Source organism: Ptychodera flava, chromosome 2 (genome assembly GCF_041260155.1).
Source record: "Ptychodera flava strain L36383 chromosome 2, AS_Pfla_20210202, whole genome shotgun sequence".
NCBI lineage: Eukaryota > Metazoa > Hemichordata > Enteropneusta > Ptychoderidae > Ptychodera > Ptychodera flava.
The window spans coordinates 45,003,777-45,026,871 of record NC_091929.1 but is presented as its reverse complement, the minus strand read 5'-3'; the positions used below and the strand labels follow the sequence as shown (position 1 = coordinate 45,026,871).

Here is a 23,095-nt window from a genome sequence, read left to right as displayed (position 1 = left end):
TATATATATATATATATATATATATATATAAGCAAATCAAGGTGTTTTGTAGTAAAAAGAAGTCATACACGATACCAGTCGCTTTTTTCTTTTTGTAAGCGTCATATCGATGACTTCCGTATGCCCTTAATGGCGTATAGTGCTAGTGGTACCGTGACATTTTTCGGGATCGGAAGTTCTCTTTTTGACACTATGTCTGACAAATTTGTATGATTGACATGAAAATGTTGCCCATGAAACGTCCTCTAAAACTTATTTCAACTTATATCAATTGAGTAATCTTTTAGTCGGTCATCGAGTCAGAAAATTACATTTTTGAAACACATTGAAAGGCTGACTCACTTTTATTGCTTCTACCATTAAGTTGACGATGTTTGAAAATATAAAAATAAAAACAATAAAACAAACTCACAATTTCTTTACTGATTAATTGAGATTTAATGTTACATAGGAAAATGTAAAAATTGAAAATGCACTGATTAAACTATATAATGGCCCTGTCACACCTTGGCGATTTAGCCAGCGTATGCCGACGTACAGTATGGAAAATTTGGCTAATACGCTGGAGTTACGTCGAATACTAGTACGTTATTGGTAAGTTTTGTATAAGTTAAGAGCACGCTGAAGCACGCTAGTATACGTTGTAATACGGCAAGGTTGTCGAAACTTTGTGCATGCACAAAACTTTTCGAAGTATGCCAGCGTATGGCTCATTCGTCAAGCAAACTCGGGCCATAAGCCGTAGGTAGATTTTGCGCTCGTTGACACAGATTCACACACGTTACTTGTACGTTACTCATAAGTCCGAAATGCGTCGAGATAATTGTCTAGCGTACTCAAGGTCATTTTAACCTATGATTACGTTATGAATACGCTAAGTATACGCCAAAAATTGAAAGTACATCGTTAGTTCAGCAAGCAAGGGTATGCACCGGCTAAATCGTCAATGCGTGGCAATGCCCTAAGTAAGCACTCTTCTCTTCATAAAGATGTCATCTTGGATACAAAGTAAGCAAAAAAGCCTGGTGATGTGACCTTGATTAAATGTGCAAGACGTTGAAATATGTTTACGCCTGTATACGCACATATTTGCATTGGTTTTAGAGAGCATTGTCTGTGTGTGAGAGTGCGTCTGTCCGTGTTTCTGTCATTTTGTCTGTAAACTTTGTCCGTGTGTAGTTAAGTGTATGCGCAGAACGTTGAACCAAATTTACTAGACGTGTTGTATCAAAATCTTAATATTTGAACCTGTCACTTCATTGCCTCAATAACAACGGTAGGTGGAGACAACGAGGCTTCTATGCTTGATAGAAATTTTGATTGGGCTGGTAGATGGGAGTAAAAAAGAAATATTCATTCATGTGAGGGCTCTTCGTGACATGCATGGTTATGGTCCTCGGTCTCGGAATTACACATGACTGAATCTTTCAGTCTGGGAAGAAAGTTATCTGGACCGATATATTTTTGCATGAGAAACTATGCTATATACCATTATTATATTTTATCCTTGCGCGTTCAAGGCTTTGTTATCTCGTGTAAAATCAAAAGGCATATTGCCACGACCAGCAAGAGAGACTGGCCAAGATGTGATCCTTGCTATATATTCTCTTATATGACCGTACAGTATAAAGAAATAATACAATTTTGACATCAATTTACTGTAAAAGAAAATTAAACATGCCAATTGAAAAAAAGCATTTATAACGACGGGCCTACTTAGATGTTACCAGAATCACTATTAATATGCCCCTTTTCAAGGTACTATACGTTACATTATAAGAAATAATTGGGGTTTTTTTCTGGAGTCAAAAGAGACGTTACCTGACAAGATAATACAATAATTTAGATAATGGAGTCGGGCCAACTTAATGCACTGGTTAATGTTTTCTGTTTGGGAAATTCATTTGGAGTGGTTTCCTAGATACAATTTATAAGAATTTTGTAACTCTAATTATCAACTCTTATTATTTATATCTAGTAGGCCTACTCCAAATTGAGCTTTATAAAATAGCTTTTTCACTGAAAATAATCCCCATCCTCGAAGAGATTCAAATGTAACAATAGTCTCGTACGTTATTTTTCTCTTTTCGTGACGACAATTACGCCCTCTACGGCATACGCCATTGTCGCAAACGCAAAACGTTTCCTTAATAAGCGTACTCGGTTAAGTTATAATTTCCCAATTCATAACGCTTTATATAGTCACAAGGCAATATTTCACGCTAATTGTCATGTAAAAATGCTATCTTTACATGTCATTGCAAGATAAGGTAATATTCAAACATTATTAATCACTCTCTGAAAAAATCTACATATTAAGATGTTTACTTTCTAAAACCAATAAAAAACGTATCCCCTGTCTAACAAATATGAAGATTAATCAATTCTTGTTGGTAAACTATCGACGATTTAAAAGAATCAATTTGAAAAGGTGTACACATCAAACGTGGTCTGGTTAAAATAAACCCTTTTTTGCCGAGTTAAATCCTGGTAGTACTTTGGCAAACTGAGATATTAATGATTTTAGATATTTAAAACCCATGATAATTTGCTCCTGTGGTTCTACACAGCAGAATTTTGTATCATGTTTGTCGATATGAGCGAGATTCTGTAATTGTGTGAAATTCAGTGGAGTACATGTATGTAAAAATTTAATCAGTGAATTTGTTATATTTAAGGGCAGAAGTTGTAACTGTTTATGATTTTTGTTATTTAATTTGTCTTTCTCTGTCAATTGCAAGTCGCTGTTCTAACGTCCCAGAGCATATTAAAAAAGCTACCCTTTACTTTGCCATCACATCGTCTTTACGTGTGGAATAAACTGTCATTGTTGACATTTTAATGTTAGTGCGGACCAGATTTTGACTGTCAACAATACCAATGTCGCCTATAAATGTACAGCTTATATAGACAAGCTGGAAACTATACGTCTCAGCATCATCACAACGACTGGCCCTTTAATTTTGGAAATAAGATAAACTTATTCAATGACCTTACATTCATCTAGTATTTTTACGAAAAAACGAAGTTGCTTTGAGAGATAGAAAAATGATTTCCATTTAAAAATATTGTCTAGATCTATCATAATATCTAAATTAATAATCAAGGCAATGTACCAGGTTCTAAGGAATGTTAGTTTAGCAAATGAGGCTGAACTGCATCGGAAGAAAAATAGAGGAAAGAATTGGATGAGATCTCTAAATATTCCAATGGTCAGTAATTTCGTATAAAACTGACACACATATGGAAAGGACTAGCCCTACAGATTGGACAAGCATTGCTCCTGCGCTGTATATTTTCGGTTCAGCGTTTTTAGTGTATAGAGATGGTACCGTCATCCTTCACAGTGACCTTATCAGCCGAATTAAAGATATTTACCAGCTCTGAAAAGGAATAAAATAAAACCGAAAACGAACATTGCATATATTTTTTCCTAAAATAATAATAAACCAGATAAGGAGTAAAGTAAAAACATGTTAACAGATAACGTATTTAGAGAAAATAGAATATTTTGTTTTTGATGCCCACGATCAGTTCCTTAGAAGCATCTGTCAGTGTAGGTTAACTTTGGAAATCAATAAATCATTGCTAGTTTGGAGTTGTTGTTTTTTTAATTTGTAGAAACCTTACAGTAAAAAATTGGTATCTTGGCGTCGTTCTTATACCTTTGAGAGCTTAACTAATAATATATAAAGGCCAGCCTAAAGCACTTAAAATCCATGCAAATTTCAGAAAGTTTGAGACTAACTTAATATGCTAGGGTTATAATATGGATGAATGTTAAAATATGGTATCATTAGATTTTTATCTTTGATTTTACCTGTTCCTTTGTCGAAGGGATGGTTTTGTATGGTATACTGACGACTCGATGTTGTATATCCCTCGTTTGATATAATTATCAATGTCTGTTAAAAGCATAAATAAAAACCAGCAAATGACAAATAATTTTGAAATAATAAAACTTGATGAAATTGATGAATTACATACAATTCCATAACTGTACACGATTTTAAATAATCCGTTGATAGTACAGGTACCAAATCGATAACGAAGATATTTGATGTGTTCTGAACTTTAGCATCGAGCACTGTAATTTCCAGATAGGATATATATACTTGGTCTTCCTTTGGGTGTATCGACCCGTCTGTCAGTCTGTTTGTCTCTAGTCTACATACATTTATAACTCCATACTCCTTTTATTGTCGCACCTATATACGGTTCCTTTTCTCTCTGTATATTTGTTTAAACCTACCGTTTTTCTTGTGAAAGAATAAAACTCTTCGTCGTAGGAGCAATCCACTTGGGCAACGTTTTGATAATCGCTGACTGCAGACCCAAATAGGCTTTTTCGATGCTTGAGGATGGTCGATATGAACTGGTGGGTAAATAAAGAACAGTTACTGATTTGGAATCAATCAGCATTTTATCCAACGATAATAAGTCCTGAACTTACATCCAGTCGTTCATTTAAACCCTTTCCAACGGAAAAATTGAGGCAAATATTTTCTAGACGATTAAACACTTAAGCAATAAATAACGTCACACCAAGTGGCGATATAGCACAATATTTCAAGATTTTGATCGTTTACAGTACGTATGCGTGATCGATGGTAAGTTAACCTATAGAGAGAACTGGTCAACAGTACGGGGTTTACCCATTGATGAGGTGGCTTTTGCTACTTAGACCAGGTATGTTGAAAGTCTGGCGCTAAATGTAAAAGACTGAATTTTTTCTGGCTTATAGCTCATTTGAGTTCCGAACTTGTTATATTGCGTATATAGCAAGGTTATTTTTTGAACAATCAGATTCCTTTATTTTCGCAATCAATATACTTGTATGAAAAGATAATCGTAGACATCGATTAGTAAAGGTCCCGCCTCTTTCGTTTCATTGTTTATTACTCCCAAATGTCAGATATACATCCATTAGTTCCTCTGTCCAATTCACAATGTCCCCCTGTATGTCTATCTGTCCCCGGTCCCTCTATCAATCTCTCCGACGTTCTGTCCGTTCGTCTCTCTGTCTATCCGTCCATCCATCCATCTATCCTTGCATCCATCAGTTCATCCACCTATAGCCTATTCACCATCCATCAACCAATCAACCTATTCATCCACCCGCCCTTTCACGTTGCCATGAGCCAATCTATCCATCCAGAACTCTTCTTTCTATTAATCCATTAACAAATAATATTTCCAGTAATCGTTTCAACCAGTCCCTGTTCATCACTACAAAAAATATTTCTGAGAGTATATCAAGAATGTCTTTCGATAATTGTTTCCATACAAAAAAGTACAAAAGTAATAGATTCCCCTCTAACCTGATATAGACTTCTCTCTTCTATGTAGTAAGGCCAGAGGGATTCGTGGTTTGAGGAACCACTTCCACCTGTGAACTGAGGTCCTTGTTCAGTCCCGTAGTACAGAAATGGAATCCACTACAGTGTACAAAATAAAACGGAAAAAGCATGGTAAATACAAAAACATTAGGCTGATAAATTATTTGAAGCAGAAAATATTAAACTTTTGCGAAAATTTAAACTTTAAAAAGAAACCTGAGGCCGCAATTTTGTATAATCATAATCAATTTTTAGGGATCACCATGTACATTTTGGCTGTTGTTCATGTCGCAGACAAATATGGACAGACTGGAAACGCGGCATGCCTTTTGTTCCATGGTCGTCTCGGTAGACTATTGGCTTTTCATATTAAAATGAGCTTCAAAGGTGTTCAACTTTTTGGAGGCTTTATTTGTGGTTGATAATTGCACGAGATTATGCGAAAAATACGACGAGATGGCATCGTACTGCCAGTCGCGTAGCAACCATAGTTACTTTGTGAGCTCTCAGGCCAGAAACACTGCTTCACGTCAATCAAAACATAACACGCCAGCAGTTTCATAAACATTTCCTTCCTTGACGCACGTGTAAATGACGTTATGACTGGCCGTAAACCATTGAGTAAAACCAGACAGTATCGATAAAAAACTTTCAAATTTGGTTCAAACACACTCATTATATATTCATAAAAATATGAGAGGAATTTTTAAAACGGTAAAACTCACTTTCCTGAAGCTCAAAACACTACCGTTTTCGCCAGCACGTCAATTCCGCTCAGCACCACACGACAACAACAACACAAACTTTGCTGAACATACTTTCGCTTAACAATTGGCGAAAATCCGAAAATTACCGAAGGATGCATGGTCGGCACTCTTCGGAAAAGAGAGGCGAGAGCAACCTGAGGCGAGGCGAACATGGACGGGTTACTTAAACGCTTCACACCTTAAACAATACCCGTTGCGAGTCTGTTTATGTTTGTCTGTGGTCATGTGTCGTGCCATAGAGCTACCCAAAGACTCTACAAATATTTTGCGGGGAGGGCCGATGGGTATTAGGGACTGCAAAAAGGTGACACTGGTAAGCTATGATGAATTTTAACTATTTTAACTTGACAACTACCTTTACATCCTTTTCCTCCGCTGCTCTACGCTTAGGTATTACGTAAGAGTTACCAAAGAAAGGAGACATTATGTAAAGGGGGGATTTGATAGCTTACCTCAGCCATAAGAAGATATACAAGTGCATTTCTCAGCCGAGTGTAATCACTGATGACACCAAGAAATCTACGTGTGTCGACGTTGTCCAAGTATCCACCAAGAACGGTGGGATCCATGAATAAACCTCGCTGTGAACGGAACAATATAAATTTAATGTCAACCATTATTCAGCGAAAAGAACACGTAATGAAATGATGAATCATGCTCGTTTTTAAATCTTTAAAATGATGTGACAACATCGCCTTTTCGGTTTAATTATCTGATTAAGCGGTTTCTTGGCAGAAATATTCCCAAGCGAGTTAATTAGTAAGTTACGAATTTTAATTTGCGGTTTTAAAGCACAGATAATCAAACTAGAGAACCCGAAAACTTAACATAAAGTTGCATTTATCTTCAAAACTTCACTATGATAAACAATCATTTTCTTTTCAGATACAGCAAGACGGTGTTTGAAGTAACTTCATGAAAGCATTTAGTAGAGAATGTTTACAAAATATTATAAATTTGACAAATATTACCCAGGCATATTCTACTTTGAAACTGTTTCTGTTCTGACTATTAGTAGTCTTATGTACTTACTCTTAGCGCCAATTCGTCAGGTATTCGATAGTACCCATTGTTAGAGTAGGATCTTGCAAAAAAAGAGCTCAGGGCCGACTGCATATCATTATCAAAGACAGCATCAAGTGCCGGTTGGTATTCGGCTAAAGCAGCACCACTGGCTCCGGCCTGACCAATTATAAAGATCTCGGTCGAGTTATTCAACTCTTCTAACACGTTCTTGGTATCTTAAAGTGTGAAAGGAAGTGTCAGGGTAAATTAAGAGTATTTGTAAACGGTGATCAAGATATAGACTGCCCGACAAGTGACTTTTTTGAGCGAACGCAAATTTCTGTGATAAAAGCATTGTTGATGAAAATAAGAATGATTATAATGACGACGGAGACGGTGAAGATAATGATTGATGACCAGTACGATGATGATGACGATGATGATTATGATGCTTATGATGATGATGATGATGATGATGATGATGAAGATGATGATGATGATGATGATGATGATGATGATTATGATGACGGTGGTGGTGGTGAGGAGGAGGAGGACAACGACGAAAAGGAAGCAGCGTATTCGTCGACGATGACCTCATCAAAATGAAAACATGATTTTCGTTTATTTATTCAGGAATTATGTAACGGAAATTGGTCCTTTATAATAATGACATATTGCATTTCCACCCATGTTACACAGAAGATACTTACACCATCTACGTTATCAAGGCAAAAGCCGTCTATGTCATAATCTGTCGCCACTTCGCGAACCCAGTTTATCAATGTAGTACGTACGAAACTGTTTGTATGATTCAACCTTGGAAGGTTGTTTGCCCAATACTGCAAATGAAAAACAAAAAACAAATAAACAAACATACAACAATTTTTATATATAACACATTAAAATGTATGGTTAACACACATGGCCACTGAAAACCCGATAATTGGTGCAATATCAGCGCATATCCTTAAAGAAGACTAGAGTACAGTAAATAATAGCGAGTACGGACATATGATTATTATGGAAGAGAAACTTCACTTCAAACGAGCGATTTCAGAGAATAGAGAAACTCTGTAAAACGTTAATTGGGAACATGAAAAAGAAGTTGTTTACGAGGATGACCATACCTTCCTAACCCTAATGATTTAGTCATTAAATTTGATTACCATTTTACAACACTTACGTAGAAATGGTCATAATGTTCTTCTTTATCAAATGGTACAAACTTGTTGAATACATCTCTTTCTGGGGAGGGACAGAAGCTGCTGAAACAGCCATCTTGATAACCCATATTCCTGATAACCCTGTTTGCAAAAATTACCAAAAAATAGTAAATATTAAAATGATCCTAATATCACTTTGCAATCACAATATCGCGCGATATTTCAGCGTAAACAACTATTGTTATCCTTAAATTAATGAGTCCTGGTATTTCCAATCAACTTTTGTCCGTTAGAAGAGTTTGTTTCAAACACGTAACAGAAATTCGCATTCGATACGAAAAGCAAAAATTTAAATTGAAACAGGACATAAACCTGCACTTCTAAATCTCTTAATTTGTGTTAGTTCTTCTTCCCGATGGCTATAAAAAAGAGGTGCATTTAGCCCTGCATTTTCATTTGAAATTTCATACATTTTTAACGCATTTCAAATGTGAAAAAAACCCGAATCTCTGGGATTAAAAATGCAAAGAGTTCCGATTTAAACAATGTAAATGACTAGAAGGATTAAACATATTCTCACTTTAAATTCTAAGTTTGTAGAGTTTCATATCTTATTTTCATTCTTTCGCTTTTATTACTGTCAATTGAACTTTTTATCTCAACACACTAGAGTAAGATTTTCAGTCACTAAACTTTTCTGTTGCGGCTACAACCTTCGACAGCAGAATAACCCGATCTCAATTTCATGACCTTTCGGACACGTGACATCAAAATCGGGTCATAGACTTATTTTATAATTTATACCTTCCACTGTCTCTATTAAGGGATGGCTGGTTACCACGGTTATATATTGCCTTCTTGACAACCCTTTCGAAGTATCAGAATCCCTATCACAAATTTCTACATTTTCCAAGTCAACAAAGTGGTCTCGTGATTCAATGTGGATATGTCGGGAAACCTCCGATGTTGTAGAGCGGGGACGCCGGTGTTCAAGAATTTTGGTTTTTAGAGATCTCTCTGTTTCACCGATATACAATTGAGATCAGGTTATTCTGCTGATGAAGGTTGTAGTGCTGCAACCTAAATTTCAGTGACTAAAAATCTAGTGTATTGAGATCAAAAGTTCATTTGACAGTAAATGGCTACCAACACAGAAGAATTTCAATGCAAACATTCGCTTTTATTGTATACATAAAGACGTCGCTGAAAGATCAACAGTGGAAACATACTCACAGATCTGCCATTACCCAGATGTCACGGGAATGACACTCTTGAACCAAATCAATCAAGTCTTGTTGAGTTCCAAAATAACTATTGATTTTGTAGATGTTCAAAGGCCAACGACCAAGGTAATCGAATCTACCCGTTGAATCATTAGCATTCAGCACAAATGGGGAGATACGAATTGCATTTACACCTACAAGAAAATATAAGAAACACAAGCGTGGTCATTCTAAATGAAGAATTTTCATCTAAAAAGAAAGCGAAAGAGAGACGAATTTGACTAAATTTTATACGGAGTTGCTATACATTATATATTATTATACATCTACCATCGAGAACAATAGAATTTAGCGTGCGCTAAAAAAGCCGTACGGAACGCGCGCCCGTTCCGTAACACGTACGGTTTCAAGGCGCCCCATTCCCTGCGGCTGTATCTGCGCGTTCACTGTAGAACGGTTTCAAGGGACCCCTTGGACGAGTGCCAGAACAAGTCTCGCGCGCGCTCTGTACGTACGTATGTGTGTAGTGCACACACTCCAAAACTTGCAGAAGCGCGTCCGAGGTAGCCTTCCACACTGGCGCGATAAAATCGGAAGAAAAATTGTTGACATTGCTAGAAAACGGTCACTACTCCGACTTTTTGATGCCCCAATCAGGAGTGTAAGATGTATAATAATAAGGTTATTACGAAAATACCGCAAAGGATGCACTCGGACATTGGCACCGCGCATCGCCCTCCGCTTCGCGTCGGGCGATAGGCTGCGCCAATGTCCTCGTGCATCCTTTGCGGTATTTTCGCAATAACCTCATATTATATTGCAGTGTGAATCAAGCTCAGTTCCTAGTGTATCATTATATGTCGATGTACAGAACATGTTGGAAGCCCATTAGGGACAAATATATGAATGAAAATCTCAAAAGGCTAAATTCCATTTATAATAATAGTCAAGGATTGTTGAATATATTGAATTTTTACAACAAAAGTATGTTTAAAATTTGCATTTTCAGGTCATAGCCGATAAGAACCAAATGTTTTAATTTTGCAAGGATTTGGAATTGAACTTACCCAAACCAGCAATGTAGTCTAACTCCCGCTGAATACCCTTGAATGTTCCCCCACATAGGTTCCAGGACGTGCATTGGAGAGTTGGTGATTTACTTGTGTGAGCAAGACGGTCTGTTACAACCTGTGAATAATATTAAATGATAACCATAGATTGTAATATAGAAAAACAATATGAGTAAAATTACTAATATTGCAAAAAATGTCATTTTCATCGCATATGTACAGGGGTGCATCATGTAAAAATCTGAATGCGTGTGAATAAATTTGTTTTGGAATCTTTGAAACGTAAATATAATAACTATGGAAGTATGGTCAGAAAATAAACAATATCATTTTACATGTGAACGAAACAACTGGGTGCCAGAAATGACATCTTTAGACGATAAACATCTTTAGACGATAATCACAAAACATACGTTTGTTAATCTTGACAATACAGTTGGCCGAGTACACTCTTGTCTTTTCATGCTTTCATCGAATATTGATCAATAGTATGGAAATATCAATGACTTTAAGGATAAGCAAATCTACAAATATAAGCTTTTGGGGGAGGCGAAAAGATAACGGTCGAAATAATCGAAATAAAAAAAAACACATATGTCTTCTGTATGGTTTTATAGTGAAAAGCCGCCAGAGCATTAGCACTCTACTCCGGATTTTGTTAGGTTTGTCAATTATGGCCTCACGTGCTTTTATATACTGGATCTGAGCAAAGTATGTAACGATTTCATTCACCATTAAAATTGTAGGAAAACCTCTTTATACATCAACCTCAAGAACAAACACTTAACAACGTCATATAATTTAGCATTTAGATTTTGCACTGTACAGTTAGATTCAATTCGGTGCCACAACTCGGTATGTGAGAAGGACACAGAGTATGTACCATATGAAGTATTAGCCTCGGTATCACACTTTGATTATTTACATAAACTAGCATGGGCACCCATAACTGATCAGTTTATTGCTCTTTATCTACAATTTAGCCGTTTTAAAATTTCAGATGAAAGCTAAACCAAAAAAATGTATAATTTCTTAATTTAGTTTCAGCTGAGAAAACCGCTTTAGCTCTTCAACTCTCAACTAAAATTGTAAAAGCAGTTGTAGATCGAATGTAATCAACTGTTTATTTCTCAGTCCAGATAGAGCTACACCATGCTGTTTACTGTAATCGCAAATTTTTGATCGCAAATGACGTCATTTTTCCTCATTGATATGCAAAAATGAATATTTGTTCGCATTTTCCGCAAGGATGAAAAAGGTAAAACCTGCTAGTGTTACGATGGATACAAAAAAAAAATTCTAATTTATGGCTCAGACTCCGAGCTGCAACATTAGCCACGCATGACTTAAAATTTGTCCGAATTAATATGTAACAACAAACCTGAAACCACGACCAGCGATATTAATCAATGAGTCGGTGACTTTGAAATGTGTCATGATACCCAAGCTAATTGTTTGTTTTGTACATGGAATAGGAAGTATGCATTGTAGTGCAAACCTCATCCGCAGTTTTTTCATTTCAGAAATTTCAATAATTGGTGATTGTTCGTGCTTTGAAAAGAGAACAAGCACGCCATACTCATTTTATAAGTTGCAAAGAATGCTTATAGAGCCAGTAAGAAGAAAAATGCTAACATTTGCAGTTTGCTGTATATGAATCTAATTATTGTGCATATGTAAACAATTTTCCAATGATTCATTGCAACATACTAAGTTCTGCGAGACTAACACATCAGCTGAATGAATGTTTTGAAGTTAGTACTTACTAATTAAGCTCATGCGTACTTCTAAAAATGTCTATTGATTATCTTGAATTGACGCTAACTGCTTTAATTCACAGAATATTTAAAAAAGATGCTGAAACTAGTATGATGGCTTATGTTTGTCTCCGCTCAATTTCCTTGCCCTAAGTTACCGTTCAATTAGAAAGTGAAGTAATAAGGAAATGGATTGAAATACAAAGGCTTGATAACCGCTAGGTAACATAAGATTGGAAAGCGTGGTTTCACAAGTCAATTTTTGAGAAAAAAAAGAAATATTGTGATTAGGCTCAAGGCAGTCTTGTTCTTTTAGTGGAGTGAGGAGTGTCAATGGTGTTTAACGCAAAAGCATTTCACCTAGTAACAACATAGGAAAGAAGATGCATTTGTTCCAATGATGATTCTTGTGTTGATTCGATGATTAAACGTGCGCGAATGCAGCGTGAATTTTATAAACGCTATTTTATCTGATAATGCCCCGTAATATTCTGACCGTAGTTAATAAGTTTGAAAGAAATGACATCATTTTTACTCACTTTTTTCATCAAAATTGCATTCAATCGATTTTTACATGCTTCTAGAGTTTCAATAGCACACATGAGTTTCCCAATTCCTTTCAATCGTATGGTTCATGTGGTTAGTCATCTTAACAATTAGACTCAGAAGCATGCCATTTTACTCAGTAGGGTAGCTGCTCCATTAGAGTAGAGTTACATTGAGATAAATATTGAATTTGGGATACTGTCATAGTCTATACCTTAACCGTCATGTTATGTATTAGTAAAACTATGATTGAACAGTGTCGCGTGGTGTTTGGGCAGGGCAATAACAACATAAATTGAAATTTAACATGATTTATCCCCCTCTTCATGCAAAAAAACCTTGATATCAACTATGACCACCCTGTGATACAATATATCTTTCAATCTACTTTGGCCGTACTTAAAAATTGACTTCGTCAGCTTTGCAATGGCGGGCTGGCGTATCTATAGATGTTGTCTTGGGGCCATGCTCTCTCGCTACTGTAGTATACATTTTAGCAGAGTTGACTCGAGGTAAAGTTAACAGAATAATTCACTGAAACAATCATGAAGAATCAAAGCGGGCTGGTAATGTTGATTTATTCGGGTGCCGGTTTCCTTCTTATTTGTTTGCGTAAAAATTGAATTTTCTTGTATTCATCGTACAACTTGAAAAAAAGCCTTTTGACCTGCCTCCGACCATTATTAAGAAGTCTTCAGTTTCTCACTGAGCGGTGGGTGGAGGACTTTGGGGGACGGTCACATTTTACATTCCTAGGTTTATGATGAATGCCAAATATGACTGAGTCGTGTAATGACTGGACAGAAATTACGGGGGGGAGACCGTGTGTTTTTGTGAATGAGTTGATTAACTCTATATGGTCGTCTATCAAGAAACTTAGAGTTTTTTTCAAAATAAAACTAGCAATATTGTTCATCTATAGAGGTTTGATAATTGATATCATTGTACTTGGCTAGAATAGGCCAGTTACAAGTGCATATGTTTATACACAAGAAATTTGATTTTGGGATGTGAAAAAAATGTGACAAACCAATTGAAAAATAATAATAAAACACTTTGAACGGTACTCATTATTTTGCGGGAAAAAGTGCGTTTTGAAAGTTGTAGCACTCGCAAACACTTTGTCGTCGAATTTTTGCATCAAGCGGCATCGTCTCTTTAGAAAATCCTTTACACATGTTGTCTTAATAGATATTGTCAATACCAAATTCCGGGGATTCCGTTATTAGTTATTATAAAGTTTAATCTCATTTGAAATCCAATACGGCTATCATCCCAAAATATAACTTTATGGAAAAAATTGGATTTTTCATTTGTACAAAAATAAGATGGTGACAAAGTTTCAAAATGAGCCCACTTAAGCAGTAAACAACAGAGGCCTTTTTTTTACCTTAGAGTCCGAATACACAAACATCAAACCAGACGACGTTCTTAAACGTCGAGAGTTGGAATGTCTGTACAGAGATGCATGCACATTTGTGCCGTAATCACCTCGAAATTGGTGACTTAATCCTTTAAAAATTTAAATTATTCGTTTTTAAAATAAAGAGTAAAAGTCAGGAATCACTTTGCAAATTATGGCACTCGAAATAAATGCCACTTATTTCAAAATGGCCGCCATCCTTTTGTTAACTCTACGGAGAAAATGAAATTTTAGATTTTTTACAAATATGAGCCAGTGGAAACTTTAGTGTTCCATGAGCTTTAAAATGAGCCCATACAAGCAGTAGATTAAAACGGCAACGTGAACGTTTAAAGGCCTCGTTATGCGAGGCAACTCGACGAGTAACGCGGTAGGCAACGCAGGCAGGCGACCATTTTGACAGGCTATTACAATAGCTTTATTGCCCTATTCAGTATGGCAACAGTATGGAGGTCAACGCAGAAATCCAGTACGAAAAGTTCACCAAGAGAGGGCGAACTACATACTGCATACATCATAGCCTCGTTCTGGCTCCTCTACTGCATACATCATGCTAACACTTCACCATAAGGGGGTCAATATACAAAGCGAGGAAACCTAGGGCAAGAAGGTAGAGAACAAGGATAAAAGTCCGTACAGAAAACAAGGTTTAGTAGCAGTATTCTTTATCCTTTCTGATATTTTAATTGGCAATTCTAGTGCCCATGTGACCAGAGGTTATATGATACAGCTGTGTCGTATAACGCCTAGGACAGGGCATTGAGGATGAAAATACTTTGATTGATCCAAAAGATAGAGAGAAAGAGTAAGTAAGCTACGAAATATAAATACAATTGACGAACACAATAAGCATAGATGTATATTTTATCCAAATTTTCTTCGATGTAAGAGGGAGAAATACTGATATCACGTTGCAAGACTATGGCATATTTGTCTGTATATTTAGAAATTAACGCATATTTCTGATGCGAATGCTGTTAAACAGCAGTAATTATCAGGTATTAAGTACGTTTCCCGAAAACCGAAAATGACTTGATGAAAACGAGCATCTGTCACTGTAGTTTGTGTTTTCACTGTCTTTCGTCAGCCGGGGCTAATGTGTTGTCTATGTCGTCCAGACCTGATTGACACTTTCGTCATTTGATGCCTTTAAACATCAACCTATATAATAAGGACAACAAAGAATATTGTTGGCTCATTTGTAGAAACTCATTCAGTCGTTGATCTAATATTTAAAGGTAATTAACTAATTCTCAGAAGAAGTAGAATTCATAGGGGATCGATTTGTTGGGGATTATTTTATAGATTGATTTACTTTTTTATGAAATTGATTAGTTGGGTTTTTGCAGTTTATAGTGTGTATCGTTTTGTGAACTACTTGTACTTACAAGCTACGACCGATGAGCGCAAAAGGAATAGCTGTTCTGAGCATGAGCAGAGGATAAATTCTTGGGCGACGCAACGCCGTGTGTGAACAGCAGGGAACTCGTCCACGCGAAAGGAGACACGTCGACTGATAACCGACATGTCAGTTTTCCAGGCGACTTCGCCTGACCTTCTCGGGCGACGATATGATACAAACGAGGCAAACGTATGTTGTGGATTTAGTTCAATTTTACACAAACAATGTCAGCACACTCATAGTGTTTGAAACCCTTCTCACTACCTTCTGCAGCTGTTACGTTGATAACTGCCTGTGATATCGCTGAAGGTCTTGTCAAACTATTTATATGACTTATATCATCACATATCATTGAGTGCTAGGCAACAAAGGTGACAAAAGGTCTTACTCATGTTTGTATTACCAAGCACTAAGACAAACAAGGCATGTAAAAATGTCTGTCAAAGATACTATGGTTAAACAAGTATGCAAAAAAAATAAATTTGCAAAATATTGGGCCATAAATCAAGGGAGACAACGTTCCTGGCAGACTCGTGCCGACATTGAAAAATTTCTTAACCCTACGAAAAGTTTCCATTTTTTCACTCAAAATTATCCATGTTGAATAACAACATCAATGAGAAAGTAGGAATTGAATCTATGACGTATTTTCTAATATTTTATGAGCTCCCATCAACTTTCGTTTTAAATTGTTCATTAGGCGGTAACGTCAGTGGCACGAGTAAGTTGATAATTTATGGTTCGTAGCTTATTTCTCATTAACATTACCACGTCCACAGTGCATGCTCGGCCTGACCTTTATGCAGACAGGCCGAAATTCAACGTATCAATTACCAACGAATACAATCGTATTTTAAAAGTACTTTTCTATTACGTCATATAATTGCATTATATCAGAAATGTACCATCTTTATCATTTTTACAGCTGCGAGAAGCATCCAAGCAGAGACATCGCGATCACCGCCCAGGCACCGCCTGATGAGTACCATTGCGCTTTCGTTTCATATTAAAATGTCTATTGCTAGACGAGGTTGGTCAAGTGGTACAACAGCATAACATTTTTGGTACCTTAGTTCATCCGGGATCCTGAGATTGTTCAATGTCCGTAAAACTTGATCGAGTAGAGCTGTTTGTGCTGTCAGTTTCGAAAGTTGTGACAGAAGTTGAGTTTCAAAAACAAAATAATTTTGTTCGCCTCACAAACGACACTCAAAAGCGATCGCAGCGGGCTGCTGTTTTAACCCGGGTTATCTGTGGGTCACGCTCTCACGTTAGTACAGCATGCGCTATCCAGATAGCACTTTGGGCAACCAAAAAACCTATTAAGGGAAAAAGGACATCTACACAGACAACTTCTTGGTCTCACCCCAAGGGGAACCAGCGGATGAGTTGCTACTCCTCTTAATTTAGCGAGTTTGGAATTTCAGTTTGCATTGAGTTTATGGTGCTTGTTTAAAACATGCAGCTGCACTATGCAGCTGAATTCGTGTGATTTGCACCCTCCGGTGATTTATTACGGTGAATCAAATTTGAGGCTATCCACATCACATTTCAAATGGACACAAAGTTGATTGTGTCGATACGACACAAAATCTTACCTTCTAGAGGTATCTATATTGAAAAGTATAAAGAGAAGCAATCAAAGACTAAACGTTTAGCTTGATTGACGGCAAACAACAATCAGTGACACGAATATGGGTAATTCATTTCCAACAAGCATTTAAAAAAAATACACAATACATTATTCTCAAGCCTATCTGTCAGTGCAACTATAGGGTGGTGATAATTTTGTACAGGTGCTACCTTTAGTAATTGCCAGTTATTTTTTTACAGAGATTGGTCTTCCGATTCAACTGCTGCTCTGAGTAGGTTTACACCACGGCGAGAAATCACTGCCCGATCAACAAAAATGCGCCTGTCACTTCTAGACAGGTTTGTTTTTTGGTCAGAGTTGAAAATTAACGAAATACATGGGTGACCAACTGACCGAAAAGTTTGTTCCAATATTTCCACCCACTGTATCGTAACAAAGTGAATCATAAATTGCCAAAGACCTATTCTTACAACTCGATAAACATTATAACCAGCCGATATTTTGAAATGTTTTCGTTTAGTTGTCTTGCCGACAAATGAATTCACTCTAGTCTGTCTGTTGTGCTGTGTATTTTCAGAGGTCACCTCAAGCCACCTTATGATGCGCGAGTCTGTCGGTCACAACCGTTGGATGTCCCCTTCTTCCAAACTGTACTTGATACAAGGTATATTGATATATTCAACCAATGTGTATTGTCATCCCATCCCACCATGCCTTTTCAACTCTGTACTTTAAGACAGCTTACCTGGTAAACGACCCTTGACTTCCATTCCGCGGCTGTTCTCCCGCTGGAATACGAAACACAAAACGCAAGGAAAGACAAACTTAACGGGAAGAAAATTTTCACGATTCGACAGGCCATACTGAACCTTTTTACTGCACTTCTTCAAAACCTTTCTGTGGAATACGCAAACTATGTTGCTGTATCAGAGCCTTTCTGAACGTTTCTGTCGTTGAGCGTTCCTTTTAAATTTCTAGCCACGCCCTGTGGCCTACAACCACAGCTTACTGTTATGTTATACTCTTTTGCTTAAGCACAGTTTTAACCTGCCTGATATTACTTCTTATATCTTTTGAAATCACTTTGCATTTTTAAGAATACGGTCACATCTACTGTGTTGATGGGTTTTTTTTGCGATTATACAGTTGAACAGTAGAAGAATTTCGATTGAATACCGAACGAGGCTGTGCAACTGACATGATTCTCACAAGAAGGAAGTAAATCGCAGACAGGCTGAATATATGTCTTGTCAAGTTATATTTATGATTGATAATACCGTTCTACTCAAGCCGTATTTGTAGTTCGGTTTTGACAAACGAATGCAGAACGACCTTTCACCCATGAATGGACGTTTTCAGGTTAAGTACTAGGTTGATAATTTACCTGATGATACAAACTGGACATTCCTCCGCAGAATGAAAAAATGGCCAGCTCCTGCAAACGAATCTGTATTTTCACCGAATTACTCTATCGTTTTGAACCCTAGCTTAGGGTAATATGCGCCTCGAAAGTTCAATAGCGGAAGCTATTGCTCAACCTTTTCTCGAGGAAACTTGTAGCCATTGTCAGTCCAAGTCATGAATAAAGCATCAGGGGTCACCGTGCAAATATTAGTTCAAGAGCAACAAACTACCGTAAATTTCCCGATATTTGACATTCAAAATGGCCGCCATCCCTGTGTAACCATGTGGGGCAAAATTAAATTTTAGATTTTTGCAAAATCATGACTGTGAATTTTTTATTGAATTCAGAAACTTCAAATGAGTCGTCACAAGTGGTAGGTAAGAAAGTTCCCTCGAGATGTTTAACCGATCCCATTTAAGTTTGTTATAACTTAAATGGTTACAATATATATCCTTTAATCTTTTGTAAGCTCTATAGCTCGCGTGGAGTGGCCTAATCCTTATATTATCATATGGCACAGTGTAATAATTATATATAATCCCCCCGTATTCAGAACGAGTGTGGCTGCGTCGCGGACGAGTGATTCCCCGTGTAGCGTCCGTATCCCTCCGAGCCGTAGGTTTTTACTGGACAGATAATCTTGTCTGCAACAGCGAACATTTTTCGGTGCGTACGGGCGAACGTCAACATATTGACTACTTCTGGTTTTGTTGTCACGTTCGAAAAACTGGAGATACTCGCGACCCGCTGTAGTTGTTTTCAGAAGTCTGTCGCCCCGACACAAGTTTCTGTTTTCGTCACAGGGTCGAAAACCAATGAGCTTGGTATTATTCCACCACACCGTGTATAAGACCGATTCTGGATTGTAGTTACCGAGTATTTTCTTTTGTCGCATAAGTTTAATGTCATCGTCTGTCAGTGGCTCGGCGACTCGAGATTTATTGCCTTTGCCCTTCGACTTAAGTCTAGTCGAGGTAATTCTATTCGTAATTGGTCAATCAATAGTTCAAATACACATCAATACGCAGCTACACAATTTCTCAACCATTTTCGAGATACTTGACCGACTTCACTTCACCGAGATTTCTGTCAATGGTTTCCAATTTTTTTTAACCAAGCAGACCCTATGTCATTTAAAATGACTTGTTTGTCAAAGAATGCATATTTATATACAGGTAAATTGTCAGAGAGTAAGCCTACATTCCTAACTCTTATCCCAAAAATAATTTATCGCCTCTTTTAGAACGTAACCTTTGACCTCATTTCCACAAGTACACACATCTTTGACGTCATCTCTTTCCGGCATATCACTCCTACACACTTGCCTGACTCCGTAAATGAGTTGGAAAAACGCTTTTAGACTCCTGACAATCTCGTTTTTAGTAAAACCTTCGAAAAATGTACCACCTACGATAATACGCAAAGGCCTGAAACATGGTACAGAAAGCTACAGGTGTACATAGTTCCTATCAATTCTTTTGTTTGATCTAGCATTAACTAGTACTGTTTGACTAACCTACAATTTTACTGAAGCTATTTCTCACCCAAATCTCTGACTGATAATTCATGAACTATCAATCCCCCTGGTAAACTGACTGAAATTTATCATGTCATGTTTTTTTTTAATTTTATGTTGCGCACACCTCTGACCTCGAAGATGTGCTTTTGATCAGTATCGCTTTTGCTAGTTTGTTCTGATTCTTAAATCATCTGGTTTATTTTCCACAGAAAAAATGTATGTTACACATGGTTAGTAAGGACAAGACGACACGGAAGCATGAATGTTATGAAAAACGGTAGTTGTTCCAACATCATCAACGTATACAGTGACTTACATTGTAAGTGTTGGTATTAGGATATCGTTATGGGTTTTACCTGTTCTTTCAAGTGGTGATTGTCCTGTCACAGTGTTTGTAAAGTCTGGTGACAGAGAAGTCTTGTGTTTGGTGTTGGCATTGAAGTTGCAAAGTACAAAGTAGCAGTATACCACAGGGAAATGCTGACGGGCTGTCTCCTTAAAAAGGATTATATCTTGACGCTGTAAGAATGCACTCTCATATGTACAGTTCCATATTTACTCTGCGATGAATAGGATCAGCCATCAAAACCTATGCGTGGAAAAAAGATGTTTGCACAGGATATTTCTTGCGAGACAGGCTGTCAGTTCTATGTGACCCTCAGCCCCTGCTAGTAATAAACCAAGCGATAGTACTTCAGACATGAGTGAACGTGGAAACTTTATTCCCCTGTTCAGCGTGCAACTTCAAAAAAGCACGATGTCCTCGAGTGTTTTAGGGTGTTTGTCGATTTGCGAAGCAGAGAAAGTAAGGTAAAGGTTTCAATTCTCCTACTTAGACTACAAAACTTAAAACACTCTTAGTGTTAGATGCAAAATAATAGTAAGGAATTGTATTCAGCACACTTTACGGTGTACGTGTATTGTACGAGCTGAATCGAGCTGATAGGTACGCCCTCTCTGCGCAGCCACAAATATTGATAATGTCAAAACGGCACAAAGGCGGTTTTTTTATCTTCCAAAGGCAACACTATTGACAAAAATAGAAGATGAATAAAACAGGTTAATTTTATGCAAAAATACAGCTTTTCATTTAAAATAAGTATCTCAATATCTAAGATATACCTCTTCATTCGTAAGCGTTATTGACCAAAGAGAATACTTTGGATGATGATATTAAGTTTTCATGGGGACATGAGATTATGTACAGAAGCGTTAGTTGCTGTCATGAATTTTAAACTTTTTGTTTTGTGGTTTCTTCATAAAGTTAGTTCCTCTGACCGTATATCCTTGCCTGCGTATAAGTTTACTCCTCGCTTGTCAGTGACCGACAATTCAGTGAATTTTTAATCGAGATTCGAACTCACAACATACAAATGTCCCCGTTACTTTAATTGTCTTGGCGGAAAGAGAACCGATCCATTTTGACAGATTTGTTTCTTCTATTTTAAAAATTGAAGGAGTACATATGCAGTCAATAGAACGTCCCAGCCACACGTCTGGATCCATTGCCGTTATGGCGTGGACTTTTAAGGAATGTCTTCGTTTGAGTTATGAGTATCTAACCGACAAAGCACGCTTTTCCCTCTATTTGTTACTTTGTAAACTTTACACAGTTCATCTCACTTCATCTTCTGAATATGTTGTCTTGTTGATGTTGTACCATGGAAGTCTCCTTCACGCCATCTGTAATGCTTTTATCAATTCTCATATTTTCGCCTCATCAATGTTGGCTTGCAATTCATACTTGTCTAGGTCTCACATTTTTGCATCCTCTTTCCTTTACAAACTCCCCCTTGAAACAGCATACCTGGTAAACTACCCTTGTCTTCCATTCCTCCGCGGTTCGTCCGCTAGAATACGAAATGTACGACGCGAAGAAGCACCAACTTAAAAGGAAAACGATTGTCAGGATTCGACAGGCCACACTGGACTTCTCAAAATCTTTGCATGGAAAATGCACACTATGTTGCTGCTACAGGGACTTGTAGAACGTTTCTGATGCTTGACGCCCCTTTTCTGCCTCGCTCAGAGACCTACAACCAAAGTTATCTTTTCAGTAATCCATTTCTTTCTAAACAAGTCTACAAGCTGTCGCGTCAGTACTTCTTGTGTTATGAAAATTAACCCTGATAATAAAAACATAGCATGTACAGTATTCAGATTTAAAGTAATAGAACTAATTTAAGAATTCCAACGTATTTTGATGGAATTCCGAACGAGGTTGTGTTTGACATGCCGTCCACAATTGTGTTTAAAACTACGTGCAGTGTTCCAAGAACACAAAACGCCCAAAAGGTCATGCAACAGTGGTACAAGCAAACCATGTTAAACGAGCGCCCATGACAGTGCGCATGTCGTGCATGTCGCGCATTTTACCGAAATGACTATTTTGTTGGTATTCCGGACTTTTCCTAATCAAGCCATGCTCTCTTTAGTCATGAAACTTTACAGTTTTGAAAAACCAGTAACATAAAACATACTTGTATAACTACTGCCCATGTGACAAACGTATACAATGCAGTGCGACCTTTAACCGCCATATTGAGGGTAAACATGGAGGTGAAAAAGAGAAAACATCTCATTCACCTCCATGGGGTAAGTAGGTTGACTACTTCACTGATGATACAACGATGACATTCGCTTGAAGATTGAACAAAAACGCCCTCTTCAATACAAAAAGTTGGGTTTTTCAACCGTGTAAGCATCGTCCAGACAGTATCATTATGCTAGTCATTGAAACTACATTACCTGTAGGTACGACAGTCTTTTTTTTGGTTTCGTCGGGAATTTTGACAGACCCAGACATTAACGACGACGTCATATGTAAACAGCCATGTGATAACTTACAAATCAGCCATCACCCATATGTCATGGTCATGACA

The 23,095-nt window shown here is 37.3% G+C and overlaps 1 protein-coding gene and 2 long non-coding RNA genes across 3 annotated transcripts in view; all 3 read right to left on the bottom strand.

Moving 5' to 3' along the window:
• Positions 1-18,233, bottom strand: part of LOC139150438 (uncharacterized) — a 73,966-nt gene extending 55,733 nt beyond the window's left edge. Inside the window, exons 1-5 of the mRNA XM_070722816.1 lie at positions 18,035-18,233; positions 10,565-10,685; positions 9,508-9,691; positions 8,295-8,415; positions 7,822-7,950 (exon numbers count right to left, since the gene is read on the bottom strand). Of these exons, the coding sequence (XP_070578917.1) occupies positions 7,822-7,950; positions 8,295-8,415; positions 9,508-9,691; positions 10,565-10,685; positions 18,035-18,151 (672 nt within the window). The 5' untranslated portion in view covers positions 18,152-18,233. The remainder of the gene's footprint in view (positions 1-7,821; positions 7,951-8,294; positions 8,416-9,507; positions 9,692-10,564; positions 10,686-18,034) is intronic.
• Positions 424-4,372, bottom strand: LOC139122366 (uncharacterized). The gene is made up of 3 exons (XR_011549435.1): positions 4,253-4,372; positions 3,821-3,905; positions 424-3,383 (listed from the first exon to the last, which is right to left on the bottom strand). It is a non-coding gene; the product is annotated as an uncharacterized lncRNA (long non-coding RNA).
• On the bottom strand, positions 5,322-7,467 carry LOC139122383 (uncharacterized). Its single transcript, XR_011549442.1, has 3 exons — positions 7,139-7,467; positions 6,559-6,687; positions 5,322-5,438 (listed from the first exon to the last, which is right to left on the bottom strand). It is a non-coding gene; the product is annotated as an uncharacterized lncRNA (long non-coding RNA).
• Positions 18,234-23,095: the final 4,862 nt, after the last annotated feature.